The sequence below is a fragment of the Astatotilapia calliptera genome, chromosome 8, assembly GCF_964374335.1.
Source record: "Astatotilapia calliptera chromosome 8, fAstCal68.1, whole genome shotgun sequence".
Taxonomy (NCBI): Eukaryota; Metazoa; Chordata; class Actinopteri; order Cichliformes; family Cichlidae; genus Astatotilapia; species Astatotilapia calliptera.
In genome coordinates, this window is record NC_137429.1 from 23,812,071 (window position 1) to 23,827,576 (window position 15,506).

Here is a 15,506-nt window from a genome sequence, read left to right on the forward strand (position 1 = left end):
CCTAGCATGCTGCCACGGGAATGTGAAACTCACAGAGAAACCCCCGGATCCCCCCACTGACATGACCACTGTAGCACCTGGCAAACCTGGCCCCACTCCTGCTAAACAGGTGAAAACAGATTTAAGAGCAACAGGACTTAGTGCTGCTGAATCTGTGATTTTATTTATTTTTTGCTGTGTTTTACTTGCATCTATTTGACAGAGTGTAAACACAAAAATTATTTTATTTTATATGCTGGAATATTAAGAAAATAGGTTTAAATGTTAATCAAAATTCTTAAAGACTGTTGCATATAATTTAATTTTTGCTTGATGCAGTGTCCATAAAGTTAAAAGATTAAAACTAATAAAACAAGTTTTAAAAAGAGACTTTTTCATTTGATTGGACAGAAAGGTCTTTATTAAGTATTCAGGTTGTATATCATGTTTTTAAAAAGTAAATAAGTATTAAAGTAACTAATTACTTTTGAAAATAAGTCAGAAGTAGTAAGAGAAGTAATCAGTAATTAGTAACTAATTACTATTTTCAAGTAATTTGATCAACACTGGTGGTGATACAGAATAAATTAGACTAAACTAAATAAATTATTAAGATTAGCTGGGATTACATGAACACATGTTGTTTAAAAATGCATAATAATTTAAACAACCTGGACAGCAGGTTCATACTAGTATCATGCCGCACATGTAGTTAGTGAATTTTACATACTGGCGTGCTGTAAACCTCTGCCACATCTTTCATCACTTCAATCACTACTTACTTAAGTGGTTAATCTAGATTGAGTTATGGCTTAAATCAAAATCAATAAACAAACTGTTGTAGATTATGGTGAAATCTTGTAATATTTACAAAACAAGAGGAAAAGGCCAAGAAAAAGAGAAGGTGAGAAAATGTGGGAAAAGAAAAGGCCCAGAATAGAAACATTACAGAGGAAGCGTAAGACGTGCACTGGGCCATCCTGATCAATAACACAGCAAAAGGGACTAACAGCAGGACACACACACACACATATATATATATAATGGATGGCCTACCACAACTAGGCAGGTAGTCGATGCGTGACTGTAGAATAACTCGTGGGTTTTTAATCTTATCTGTGCCTAGCTTTGCAAAACTTTTGGCAAATCCAAATACCCAAGACATTTACAGCAAAGCATTAAAACTAAAGAGCCAATTACCTCTTTTCAAACACAGACTCTGAGTCGTTCAATCGAACTGAATGGCTTCAGAATGTAATTTACTTGCTACAAAAATGACTGAGAATTTTTTATACTGTCAGAGAGCTACAGGTTCTGGACAGAAATTTGGTTAAAATGAACCTGTTTGGATCATTTCCAGCTCTGTGGATGGACAGCCTGGAAATGGAAATAAAACTGCATCTATACAAGTGATGTGTCGGTCGCGAATGAAACGACTCTTATTCGAATTCACAAATTTGGGTGTCAATGACAACCACCCATCCCCGCCCACCTTGTTGGGGTGGCAATACACCATTAGCTGAGGTGCAAAAAAATGATGTGGTCATTGTCACCCTAACTGTAGTAATAAGCCAAGCAATTCTGATGATCAATACAAGAACAACATTTCAAACGAGCTGAAAATCAAGGCGTTATATAGCTCATTACTCTGTCTCTTCCACATTTCCTTTTAAACATGGAACAGCCTTTTAGCTTTAGCCTAGTCAAAAATTACCACTGAATTATGAAATGTTGACCATAAACATTAGCTTTTGGTTGTTAATTTGAAAAATTTTAAAGTATCCACTGCTGTGTTATGCTTTCAATTTTAGGGAAGGTGAATACATTTTTTGGAAGGGGAAACCCTTGCCCATACCAATCACGCTCACCAGACAGTAGTTGTTGTAGGTTTATGATGACACTAAGTGCACCCAATTTCTTTGTAAAGCAGATTCGAGCGCGCGCACACAAACGAAACTTTGGCAGAGTTTGATATCAGCACTGACTGACAAGGATTAATCAGGTTTATTAATTTAGGTGGTAAAGCGGTTCATTTCTAAAATGTCTAAATCTGTCGGTTTACGACACTAACTGTCTGCCATCTATAATCCAGTTTTGAGATCCCTTCCCAGACGCCTTCACGCCCACTCACATCCTGGGCCATCTGACCTCAGGAAATCACATGATAGGGTGGGGCCAGGTTTCACAATGAGCTCACCCGAAACCTTGGCTGATTGTGACCTACACCCGTTTTCACACCTTGGCTCGTGTGATTAGGTAGAGGATCATTAGGGGGTCCTTTGTCCCTCTCGGTGGGTTACTCCCACAGAGCTTAAATCTGGGACTCTCCACCATTTGACCTTAGAACTGAAGCTTCTCGGATGAGAGGCGAAACGTCTTCAAGCAACTTAAAGTAGTCCAGACGCTTTTCTTTCCAAGCTCCTTAGACTACGATGACCTGGATGCCTGAAAACCTTCACAGACATATCTAAATCACAAACTATTTTGTGTGTGAATTGCAAACCTACATTAACAGATCTACTCTCTTACTGAGCACCACAAACAGGTGATACATACAACACGGACTTACTATGGGTTCTTGGATATACTGGCTTTTATGGAGCTCTTCACTTGTCTGCTGCGGCTGGAAAGAACACTTATGAAATCTAGACAGAGAAGCAAATCAGTGAGCTGGAAAACACTTAAGAGTCTGGCGGTAATTTACCTGTCACAAATATCATTTCACACACTGGATGTAGGAAACGTTTGGCTATCACATAGTATAAATGACACTAAAATATAAATTTGATACAAGGCAGTATCTTTGCCTCTCTCTTAGTCATCTTTTGAAGCCATTGACTACACAGCATATCAGAGGAGTCATGCTGAGTCATTGATCCTTGGGGGCTCTTTGCGTCGCTTTTAAATGACTGAAAATCTGATTGATTTCTACATTTTGAACTCAGGAGCAAAACACACTGTCCTTGGAGAACGCGGAGGCACAAAACAACACATTCTTTCTACTTGCAAATGAAAACTACAGTCAGCAGAAATCAGTGTCCACACGCCACTTTTTTAATATTTGTTCAAACTTCCTGTGATTTCTGGGCTAATAAAATGCCTCTGAGGACCATTTAGCATCTCTGTGTCTCCCTTTTATTCTAAACCATCACAAGATAGCATATCAGTGTTTTACCAGAATCCATTAAACAAAAGGCACACACAGAGGGGCATCACAGCCCAGCCATACGTCTCAGATAAGGGAGACATCACTTATTCACGTGCAACCATAAATCTCGAAAACACAGAGGAGATAACAAACAAACGGGACGGAGCAGAGTGAGACATTGCAAACTCATTAAAATGACCGCTGTGACCCCACTATGCAAAGAGCTGGAAGCCGGGACGTTGGTGATGTATTACGAGGAAGAAGGGAGCAACGGTGTTCATACGATGTGCAATTATGCTGGCTTTACTTCAAAAAGGCAGGTGGAAGAGTGAGTTAAAGGGCAAGAGCCAGAGAGAAACGTGCTTAATAAAACCGTGTGCACAGAGAAAAAGATGAAAGCATGCATGGCCAACTAAAAAAGCTCAACAAATCCATGACAGACAAAAGAATGAAAAGAAATAAATAAAACGGTAATAAATGAACACTGATAGAATTTTCTGTGTTGTGTGTTGCTGTGCATGCGTGTGTGTACATCTGCTGCGTGTTTAAGAATACACAGTGATTAATTTGAATACTGGGGGGCGTGGGGGGGGGGGTAACAGGTTTGTGACAGGTGCACTTAAGGGTTTGAAACTGGTGCCATTCTTATTGGTTATAAGGTGTCCAAATGAATTAATGTGCTTAATAGAATTACACAAATGTGTACGTGTGTGAGCCCTTTGCATTAGCGCGCACTGGTGAAAAAAAAAAAAAACTAGAAATTTCCTTTAAATACTGAAAAAGTCATTTTAATTTTCAGGAGACAGAAACGTTAATAAAAAGAAGTTTGTTGTTGTTGAAAAATGAATGGCACACAAAGACTCGTGTCCTAATGTAAAAGTTTTCTGATTATAAATTGAAGATGTTCAGGGTGATTTATGATGCTATTCTCTGTCAAATCTATACTGTAACACTGGTGGATGCTCATATTAAAGATTATACACTACACGCTACATCCACTCATTAAAGCACACACTTGCAGGCTGCTTTTATTCTTTGCAATTTAAACGACCACGTGTAACGAACTTGTCACCTCAATGCCAATGAAATGGCAGATCCAGCTTTGGACCAAGTCTCTGACCACTTTCAGTCAAGTTCCTGCCTCAAAAGCGCATTTTAACGTGGCTCAAGAGTTGAGAGTTCGTCTTGTAATCGGAAGGTTGCCGGTTCGAGCCCCGGCTCGGACAGTCTCGGTCGTTGTGTCCTTGGGCAAGACACTTCACCTACCGCCTACTGGTGTTGGCCAGAAGGGCCGATGGTGCAATATGGCAGCCTCGCTTCTGTCAGTCTGCCCCAGGGCAGCTGTGGCTACAACTGTAGCTTGCCTCCACCAGCGTGTGAATGTGTGTGTGAATGGGTGGATGACTGGGTGTGTAAAGCGCTTTGGGGTCCCTAGTGGGGACTATTAAAAGCGCTATACAAATACAGGCCATTTACCATTTACATTTAAGTGCAGTTTGCAGTTGGGGTTCAAGCTAGCAATTTCATACATTCTGTTTGTGATAATATAATCGTTAACTATGATAAATAATCAAAAAGTGTCTGTTGCCATCCATTTTTATTTACAAATACCGAATTTCCCATTCATCAGAAATTATTATCATCTACTTAGATTCTGAGTTCAGCCAGAACTTTTTAGATTTCAAACAGAGATTTAAAGAGATTTCAAATATCTCCACAAACACTGACATAGTTGCTCCAGGACAGCAGTTTAACGGCAAAATGACCCCAACAAACATTTGGCAATCAGTCTGAGTGTGACTTGCATGCTCTAATTTATGGTCCAAGTTAGACCGTGATTTTTTGGGACAGGTTGCCTCCCATCAGGCGAGCTGTGCACTCAACCTTCAATGTGTGACCATTTTCAATCAGACTGAAAGCAGAGGTTGGACGGTGCTGCAACCTCTGGGCAACCAGATGTTCGCCACAACAATTTGTAATGTAATCACCCAGCAATCAACAATTTTTCCTAGTTTCAAGGATGTTGCAGTCTTTTTTTTACTCTGATGAAACCAAGACATAAAATAAGGTACAAAAACACCTTTGTTACAAATAGAGAATCCATCCATCCATTCATGTGTCCCTCATTCAGGGTTGCAGCTGGGTTGGAATCTATCCCAGCGGTCATAGATAGATAGGAGATACATAGAGAGGAGGGGTACACAATCTATCACAGGGTTAACTGGGGAAAAAAAAACATAAAATCACCCTCAGTCTTTGTAAACCTTCCAGATCGACAGTGGGTTGCAGCTGTTTGCAAGTGAGTCAATTCTAACAATGGATCATCAACAAGGCAACAGCAATGTAGATGTAAAACCCTAATTAATGTTCATTCATGTCTTCCTACATGTAGCCTTGAGGCACATAATTCCATCTTCATGGTTCTTGGGCAGATCTGATGATCTTATCTAAAACGAAATTAATTAATGAAATACGCTAAATATAAAAGTATCTAAGCAGGCAAGACACAATAAGGTTAGCTCATTATGTTGGCAGAATGCAACGTAACAGATGCAATAGTCCACAAAAGCATAAAATAAATCAAATTAAAAGGGCAACGTATTTATAAATAACATTTCCAGCCTGGGATTCAGAGTAGAGTACTTACTAAGCAGCAGTCTCTATTTGATATAATCATCACGAACTAAATGAGATGAATATACATTTTTCTTTAGAATAGAATAAAATAGAACAGACTATCTTTTTATTGTGCATGTACTTTGATCATACCACTCTAGCAACATATATCTTATAATTAATTAATAAGTGAAAGATCACGACATACAATTGTGAGTGAGCATGACGACACAGGAGACATCAAACTCCTTGTATTACTTAAAGTCCAAGAGATTTAGAGATGGTCACCTTTTTCGATATTCAGATTCTGATATTTTCGATTGTTATGCCAGCAGGCGGTAAAATGTAATCCACCTCTAACTTGAGGAAGTGGCAGTGAAAATCAAGTAGAAGCTATATGCTAACCACCATGAAGGTGAGCATGTTAATTACAACCAGTGGCTGGATCATTTGTGATAGCGACATTAGATACTATTGCACAAACAGGAGAAACATGCAAAGCCAAAGAGAAGTAGAGCAGTCAAAAAGGTCCAATGCAAACTTCTCCAGGTAAAGCTAACATGTCACAGGTCTACTGTAATGATGCACTGTATCGTATATCATATCTGAGAGTGCAATGTAGACAGAATACTTGGAGTTTTTAGTGAACATAATAATGATAATTTTGCTTAAAATGTCCATCCCTAGTTGTTTGTTAGTTAGCTACGTTTACCAAACATGTTTAAAATGTCCTAATTATGCTAGCTTCTAGTTGCACGGTTTTATTCTTGACCTCTTAATGTATAATGTCTGGTATTAAAAATAGCTATCATAACAGCTATTATCATATAGTGTGCCTTGGTGCTGCCCAGGAGTTGTTCCACTATGTTTTAGCTCCTCTCTATTTATTTGAAACTTTTCCTGCCAGTGGACGACATGAACGAAGTACTGAGCACGACCATAAAAGGTGATTCGGATGCTCAACTTGGAGTTGGGAAAGGGTCAACTCAGGACCCATATACTTCGCATCGCTAGCAGCTATTTTGCCCATCATCACTTGAAGTTAATGAAAGTCACTGATATTCTATGGTGGCCGCATTGCTGCTTGTCACTTTCTGGGTGGACGCCGCAATCGGCTCACATCTCATATCTGGGGGGAAAAAGTTAAGCTCATTTAAATCTGTACTAACCTGAACCCACTTTATTTCCTATTAGAACAACATCAGCCAAAACCAGGAACAAGCCAAGAAAATGTGCATCGATTTGTTTTATCTTGTTCTGGTTTGCACCCTTACTCGTATTACATTTTCTGGTTTCCAGAAGCACCAACTGTTTAAATGATCCAATCACCAGACATACATATAAACACACACAAGGATGCAGGTACTGGAAATTGTTCAGGGCTGTGTAGACGACGGCACTAATGCGGCACAGATTCTGAATTTATTTCCACCAGGGTCAAACTAGTAAAATATGCATACCCTCATAATGCTACAAGGCCGTGTGAAGAACAGAGCTCATCAAACGGCATGTGCCACATTATCAAAGCTCAGTTTGGTTTAATGGTAACCCAGGCACAGCCATTCAGTTAGATGCAGTGTCTCTTAGCATCCCTATCTAACACAGTGGATGACTCCCAGTGTCAGCCATTTGACAGTCTAATGGGAGACAGGAGGAGGTTATTGCAGTCTGGATGAAAGAGAACAGATATGTTAAAAATCCAGGCAGTGAAATCTGGTCACAGGGTTGTCAGACTTGCTTTGAATATCCTCAGTTAAGATATTGCCTCTACAGCATATGGTGACAGGAGCTTTTATTACAGAAAGCAATATACCTTTATTTTTAGCAATTTTGTATAAAAGGGACTCCTTTCATTCTAACAGGTCATTTTCAAGATTTATATAAAACCAACAGTGTCTGCAGCCATTTCAAATTAAATCTTCTCCAGTGTTTTGTTGGATGAAAGAATAATAATAGCAGCAACTGGCTAACAGGTCTTTTATTGCAAAGAATTGGAAGGTACACCCCTATGCAACACCAGCTGCATGAATGGTTTGTATGTTGTGCTTAGGATCTCTGCTAAAAGGTAGCTTCCCAAATTACTAAACGACCATCTCGATAATATTTTAAGGAAAAATCAGTCCAAAAAAAGACCTAACAATCACAAGGATCAACAACTTTGATTCTTAGTTTAATACTACTTCAATTGCTGTTAGAGTAAGATGAGGCAGCAAAGCTACTTGGGTAGGAACCGAAGATTTCACACCATGTTAGGCCTCAGTCACATGGAGGTTAGAGATTGGGTAGTTACCTTCTGGCAACCACTGCTCGCACGGAAAAAGTGGTAACATTATTTTTCAGTTTGTACTGCACTTGTCAAAGTTTCTTCACCTCTTGGAGAGCAACTGTAGCAATCTTCTTGCAATCAAAGCAATTGCAAGGAGGCTCATTAGGCTTTACATAGCATCATCCTCACGATATCTTTTGCCCAGTATGAGCCAGTAAGTTGGGGAATATGCATTTTTCTATTGTAACCAGTGGCTGCCAGATGGTTGCTAACTGGTTCCAGGCGTGTGTGAGAGAGGCCTCGAAAGTTTGGCCAACTTGAATTTTCGTTGTTTTTTTAGCTATTGAGATGGTCATTTATCTACTTTACCACCAGAAAATATCTCTCAAACCGCCTCTTCAGCAGAGGAAAGAGAAAGATAGAGCAATTCAAATCATCAGTTAAGAGAACGTTTTAGATGAAAGTCGTGTTACAAGTGTAGGCTGTTAGGGGAGTTCAGCTGCTCTGTAGGTGTACTGAACTGAAAACCACAAATAATATATCTGTCACAGTTGTAGATGAGGGGCAATTAAGAATAAACACAGCAAAAGCAAATCCAGCGAAATCATCATCCTCAAGATTTTCAGAGTATATTGCTGATCTGTACCTTTAAAGTGGACCTGTAATGCTGAATGCTTATTGTTGGACTTTTACTCCTGCCCATTGCGTTGGCTGCTGGGGGCGAATATTCACAGATTTCGAACAACACAGTTTTTACACGAGTAACGGGCCTCTCACATACAAAATAACAACAGTTGTTTATTTAGTTGATGAAAAGAATGATAAAAAAAATTACTCAGCAACAAAATTAATATGGGTTTGGTGAGAGACTGCATCATGGCAGCATATTACTCTAATGTAACATGCTGAACACATTATTGGAAACTTTTAACATCCATCATGATTAGGGATGGGTATCGAAAACCGGTTCTTGTTGAGAACCGGTTCCCACTGTTTCAATTCCTTGGAATTGTTTGCCATTTTTGCAAACGATTCCCTTATCGATTCCAGTCGCCCCGAATGACGTCACCACGTTGTGGAGCGTCATTTACCTGGCAGGAAACATGGTATCTAAGCGGCTCAGAAGTTTGATTATACTTTACAAGAACGGATGACAACAGGGCAACTTGCAATACTTGAAAAGTAGATATTTCATTTAAGGGAGGAAACATTACAAATATGCAAAAGCATTTGCTCACAAAACACGCAATGACCTTAAATGAATGTCATGTTTTTAATTCCCTTCCGGACTCGTGAATCTCAACCCAGCAGCAGCGGTAACGTTTGCACGTCCTCTCCCGTTAATGCGGCAGGTAAATAATCAACTAACAGTGCATATTATGTTAGCGCGATCTGCCTTATTACAAAACCTGCCATTGCTGTGCATTTAGGTGACCATGATGAGAGAGACAGAGTCTGGCTCAGATGCTGGCAGTTCTCGCTGCAGTCTACCGGTAGCATCTCCTTTCAGGCCAGGATAGACGAATGTCACCGAGCAGTGACTAAGTTTGTGGTCAAAGGCTTGCACCCATTTGCCACAGCAGATGCCCCGATTTTAGGTAAGTGAATGTGTTTAATTGTAGGCAGGGACATTACTGGATATTCTTGTGTAATTGCTACAGAATAATTTATGTTATACTTTGTTATTGCTACAGAAGAATATTTATTTTATTATTTTACATTTACAATTTTTTTCCTGGGGACGCTGTGACACCCCATTGAAGAGCCGTAGGCTGGATCTCTTAAGATCTCACTGTTGGGTTTGTAAGGCCATGTTACTCCTAAATTTCTATCTTGTTCAAAGAGAAGATATAAAACAAAGTTCTAAGCTAATCGGCCTCAGTGTTCTCCTTAGCATCCCCAGGCTTCTACCTTTCTACCTATAAAACCCGAGAGCAGCCAAATGGCTGGTAGGCTTTTAGCTAAGCTTTAGCTTCAGCCAAGTGGAAGCTAAATTGGCTAGTCATTCATATGTATATTAGGTCGTTACCTGGGAATTCTGGAGGGAGGGGAGTGGGGGTGTGTGAATGAGGGGGTGGGGGAGCTGCTAAAAGCTGTGAACTTCCTTTTGTGTTCGTCTTGATGCATTCTCAATCATCCAGGGAAATAAATCTCCAAAAGTCACCAACTTGGAGTGTTTCAGTTTGCCATCTTAGGGAGAAATCAACACACATGGGTGTATGTCCTTTGTTGCTGAGATTTATTGATAAAAACAGTACAAAAAACCAACCATTTGCACACATATTTACAAATAATAATAAAAAGTGAGTGAGTACAATTCAACATTTTCAGCAATCACTCACAATCCTGGCACTGCCATGGTATCTGTAGTCTGCATTTACCACATGTGTATCTTTTGCAGTGAACACATCGCACAGTGGCATGATTGTTCTTGCATTTGTGTTTGACCTGACACGTGGCTCTTTTTCCAGGGCTAGGTGTGGAGCGAACTTGTCAGTCTTTGCTCGATCACAGCGGGTGGACTTGTCATCAAAGCGTAGGTGTTGCATGATTTCTTGGAAGCGGTTTTGTGCCATAGTTCCAATTATCTGTGGGTTTCCCAGGTTTGCTGACCAGCAGTCATTTACAGATGGCACCATGTAAACCCCCCGCAAGATCACAATTGCAATAAATGCCATTAGTTCAGGGAGGTCCATGAACCAATGAACATGCTCCGTTTGCTGTGCATGTTGAATAGTCCATTCTTGAATGCTACGAAGCATGTCAAGAGTGATGAAACACAGGAAGCTCTGAAGGCGACTCGAGATACTTCTCCTGGCCTTAGCCGTTGGCTCTCCATCTGCAGCGTACGCTTCTATTGGGGTGAAAGGGAGACAGGTCCCCACATGTTCTTCACGCCACACTGTGCCATCTTTCGCTGTCTCAGTCCCCAAACAAGCTCTCTTTTTCGGTAGAGAAGCAGTCTCCTCATCTACAGTGTGAATAGGGTTGCCAACTCCCTGAAAAATAAATAAGGGACACCTCGTGGCCAGGGCCGGGCAACCCAGTTGTCTTCACCCTTCCCAGTGTGGTGAATTTTCTAGCTCTTTTTTTGTGTGTGAAATTATTTTTTAACCATTTGACTTGAACTTGATTTAAGCAGATGCATATTCTTTGTGATATGACCATATGGGAAACAAATGATCATTTAGCCATTTATTTTTAGCTCACAATGACAACATTAACACAGTAAAACAGGTCTCTTTCTTAAACAGAAGCCTGTCATGCTTAACTTTTGAGAATATAAGTAAATCTTTCTTTAAAAGAACTCTGTCCTACTTAACTTAAAATTATATAAATTAATAGAAAACAATAGAACAAAATCATTCTTGTAACAGTGCACATATAGTGCATTTAGTACAGTTGGCTTCAGTTGAGGTATTATTTCAGCTTTTCTAAAGCTAATCAGCTGCTCCTGTTTGTAAACCCACTTGTTCCCATGATTACGCATCATAACTCATCATCATTATTCATCTATGTATTACTTTTATGTATTAGTGATCTATTTGTTGTAATCATCTATCCTTGCAGTTGTTTATTACACAAAATAAATTATATTATCACACTTCTGGCCACATAGCCCTGATATTCACTGCACATGCCCATATTAACCTTAACCAGAGGGTTTAAAAAAAACAAACCAGTGTTTACATACCATATCTGCTTCTGCCGTGGCCTGGTGGACAAGAAATTGGTAAAGGGTTCCCCGAGCTTTCATGCCCCTCGTGTTCTTCATGTGCCCACCAATAGAAGCATGCCTATGGAAAAAGTGCGCCGGCACACAGTGCAGTGCGCTTTATAGTGCACTTTTCCAGCCAGGTGTTTTCCTTTTCCCATTCCTCCCTGTACTTTTGCAGCCTTTTTTTTCTTTCTCTGAGCGAACAAACATTGCTGCTCTAATGCTGGGCTCACACTGTGCGATTTTTGGCCCATTTTGAGCCGATTTTTGAGTCGTGCGACCGATTTGGTGATCAGCCCGATTTTGGCCTTCATCGTGCGTCGTGTAGTATACGTGGGGTAACGAGAAGCGATTAACACCTCACGACCAGCTCCCGATCATCAATCGCTCGTGAGGGTGTCACCGCAGCTGCTCACGCGCAAACACGTAAACGTCGGTGAAAAAGACGTTGCAGCACAGCTGTGCAGCGTGTGATCTGGACACAAGCGATGGAGGCACAACTTGTAGAACTTTGGAAAGCTCATCCGAGCCTTTTCCATGTGGCATCACAAAATTATCACGACCACAACAACCGTGAAAATAGTTGGATTTACACTGCTGCTCAATCACAGCTGCCTGATCAATGTTTTTCATTAGCAATTTAGCAAAGTTGATGGTGGTGGTGTGTGTGTGTGTGTGAGTGAAAGACAGAGAGAGCGAGCGACAGATTTTCTGTTATAACCTTCATTTTATGGAGGCACAGTGTGCCGTCCGAGACTTGCACCGCAGTGTCGGCGTTTGTTTCCCTGTTGGCCATGCTTGTTGTTGTGGTCATCGGTTGTCTTCCGGTATTTTCTCCGTAAGCGACCTTTCCTCAACCAATGAGATGAGCGGTAATCTGACTTGTCATACTCGAATTGTCATAAGTGTGCTGTCAGCTCATTGGTCACAAAGCAGGAGAGGGGCTGGGAATTATGTTTTCAAACAAAGCGTTAATTCCATTAAAAGTTATAGACTACTTTTGATTCTCACTGTATTACGGGACAAAGTGCGTCCCTTATTAGCTCAATACGGGACGTGTACTTTTGTTTCGAAATACGGGACGATTCCATATTTTAAGGGACGGTTGGCAACCCTAAGTGTGAACAAATTCAAATTGTGAGCAAAATGGGAAGGTCAAACAAAATCACAAATGCATGCATAGATACTAATTATAATTCCAGTATCTCCTCCTCTGTATCAGAATAATGTCTGAAATATCTTACTTACTAACTACATCCACTTACTTGTTTGAAATGAAAAAGGAAATAACATGAAATGAAACTAACTGGAAGACTGATCAGACAGCTCTGAGTCCGAATCCGGCTGAACTTCTAGGTCTTCTCCATCCGAGTCACAAGGGTCGACTTCCGTCAGGATCATTTCCAAGGCCTGCTGAGTGGTGAGTCTTCTCTGCATTTTCTTTCCTTGGAGAGGAGGTCCGTACACCACAGAATTCTTCAGGGCAATGAAGGATTAGGCTAAGTGCAGTGAGATTGTATCATATATATACCCTTGGTACAATAGTACCAGTGCTCTGATTGGTGCCTCTGATTGGTGCCACAAATAACAAATAACACTCCCCAATCGTCCCACTGGGGAGAGACTTTCTGAAAATGTAGTAATGAGGCTGATGGAACCATTCCTAGACAAGGGCAGAAATGTTACCACGGACAATTTTTTCACATCGCTTTCACTTGCGCAAAAACTTCTTAGACGGAAAACCACCATCCTCGGCACAGTCAACAGGATTCGCAGGGAAATTCCTCAATCCACTAGACAGACAGATCGCAATGAATTCACCACTCAGGTATGTTACAGGTCTTTTGTGGTTCTATGTTTATGTGTTTCATTGTGTGTAAAAGGGCTATGGAAATAACAATTTATCTTATTTCTTAGGTGTTTTCAACCTCTGCTGCCACGCTGACGGCGTATGCGGCCAAACGGAAGAAGACAGTCTATATTCTTAGCAGCATGCACGGCGTGGTTCAGACTGATAACACCACCAAAAGGAAGCCAAACACTGTCTCCCTTTACAACAAAACAAAGTGTGGCGTGGATGTGATGGACCAGATGGTTCGGGAGTACACTGTCCGCAAAGGAACACGGCGCTGGCCAGTTGCCGTGTTTTATAACATGATTGACATGGCAGCACTGAATGCACATGTGCTGTATCAAGCATGCACCGGGACGAAGGAAAGACGGGTGGACTTCCTGGTGGCGCTTGCAACAGAGTTGGCTCACTCTCATGTAGCTGCGAAGAAGGCAAGAAAAGAACAGTTGCTTCGGACACAACCCTCCACACCGAGCCCTGGAAAAAGAGCCACGTGTCAGGTCAAACACAAATGCAAGAACAATCATGCCACTGTGCGATGTGTTCACTGCAAAAGATACACATGTGGTAAATGCAGACTACAGATACCATGGCAGTGCCAGGATTGTGAGTGATTGCTGAAAATGTTGAATTGTACTCACTCACTTTTTATTATTATTTGTAAAAATGTGTACAAATGGTTGGTTTTTTGTACTGTTTTATCAATAAATCTCAGCAACAAAGGACATACACCCATGTGTGTTGATTTCTCCCTAAGATGGCAAACTGAAACACTCCAAGTTGGTGACTTTTGGAGATTTATTTCCCTGGATGATTGAGAATGCATCAAGACGAACACAAAAGGAAGTTCACAGCTTTTAGCAGCTCCCCCACCCCCTCATTCACACACCCCCACTCCCCTCCCTCCAGAATTCCCAGGTAACGACCTAATATACATATGAATGACTAGCCAATTTAGCTTCCACTTGGCTGAAGCTAAAGCTTAGCTAAAAGCCATTTGGCTGTGGGGGAAGAATCGATAAGAGAATCGATAAAGAATCGAATCGTTAAAACAGAATTGAAAATGGAATCGGAATCGTGAAAATCTTATCAATACCCATCCCTAATCATGATAAATGACAGAAAATAAAGGAAAACATTCAAGAGAAGTTTAATAGAGCACAAAATGACATTCTAATTGCTTGTTTTTGAAAAATTATAAGTGCAGTTTATCTCGTCATGCATCATCTTTGCTTCTCTCCATTTTTCAAAATTGCATAAAAAATATCTCCTTTGTTTTTTTCTGTTAGAATTTTCCTTTTTTAATTTTTTCTAGAACACGAAAAATTATTATCTGTAAATACATTCTTGTATATTCAATCTAAGTAGCTGGCTGTTTGACAAATTATTCCCTCCAGTATTTAATTATGTTAGAATCCTAATACCCAGCTCAAATGAGATTTGAGCTCAAAGACCGATGACAAACTGGTCAATAACCACAGCTGAGAAGAAGAAAATCACAAGTCAGCTTAACCACATTATTCCCTGTGGTATGTTAAGACGGTCCCTGCTAATCAAAGCTCAACAAATCAGCTAAAGAGGATTTAAAGAAAAGAAAAAAAAGCAGGGAGAGAATTTCTCCAAACAGCCATGTTTACTTTATTATGCAGTACAGTGTGAACAAGCAGAAGGCAGATTTCAGCTACATTTCATTATGCATGCAAAACAATGTACTACAGCCAGCTAAGCTCTTCTGTGCGGATGGTTAATAAAGATGCAAGATGCCTGAACGAGAACAGGACGGGGACCTTCTACGACAGAGGGGAGTGTTTGACAGCAAACGTGGGTGGTATAAAAAACAAGGAAAAGTTAAAGGAGCTAAGAGCTCCGTTCGAACTTCTCCAGATGGCCGTATTATTATAGACGTCCTCTTTTGCAGGGATAGTGT

At 40.5% G+C, this 15,506-nt stretch overlaps 2 protein-coding genes across 3 annotated transcripts in view; both read right to left on the reverse strand.

Annotated features, from left to right (window-relative positions):
* slc39a11 (solute carrier family 39, member 11) overlaps positions 1 to 15,506 on the reverse strand; it is a 173,742-nt gene that overhangs the window by 103,593 nt on the left and 54,643 nt on the right. The window lies entirely within an intron of this gene.
* Positions 10,100 to 13,346, reverse strand: LOC145430455 (uncharacterized). The gene is made up of 2 exons (XM_080305618.1): positions 13,035 to 13,346; positions 10,100 to 10,980 (listed from the first exon to the last, which is right to left on the reverse strand). Exons 1-2 carry the CDS (start codon positions 13,162 to 13,164, stop codon positions 10,337 to 10,339), a joined length of 774 nt encoding a protein of 257 aa, XP_080161744.1. The 5' UTR covers positions 13,165 to 13,346; the 3' UTR covers positions 10,100 to 10,336.

Coding starts and splice junctions, on each gene's coding strand:
- LOC145430455 (XM_080305618.1), bottom strand. CDS start 13,164: ATGCAGAGAAGACTCACCACTCAGCAGGCCTTGGAAATGATCCTGACG. Junction 10,981..13,034: donor GCTGTCTGATCAGTCTTCCA/GTTAGTTTCATT, acceptor TTCACACTGTAG/ATGAGGAGACTGCTTCTCTA.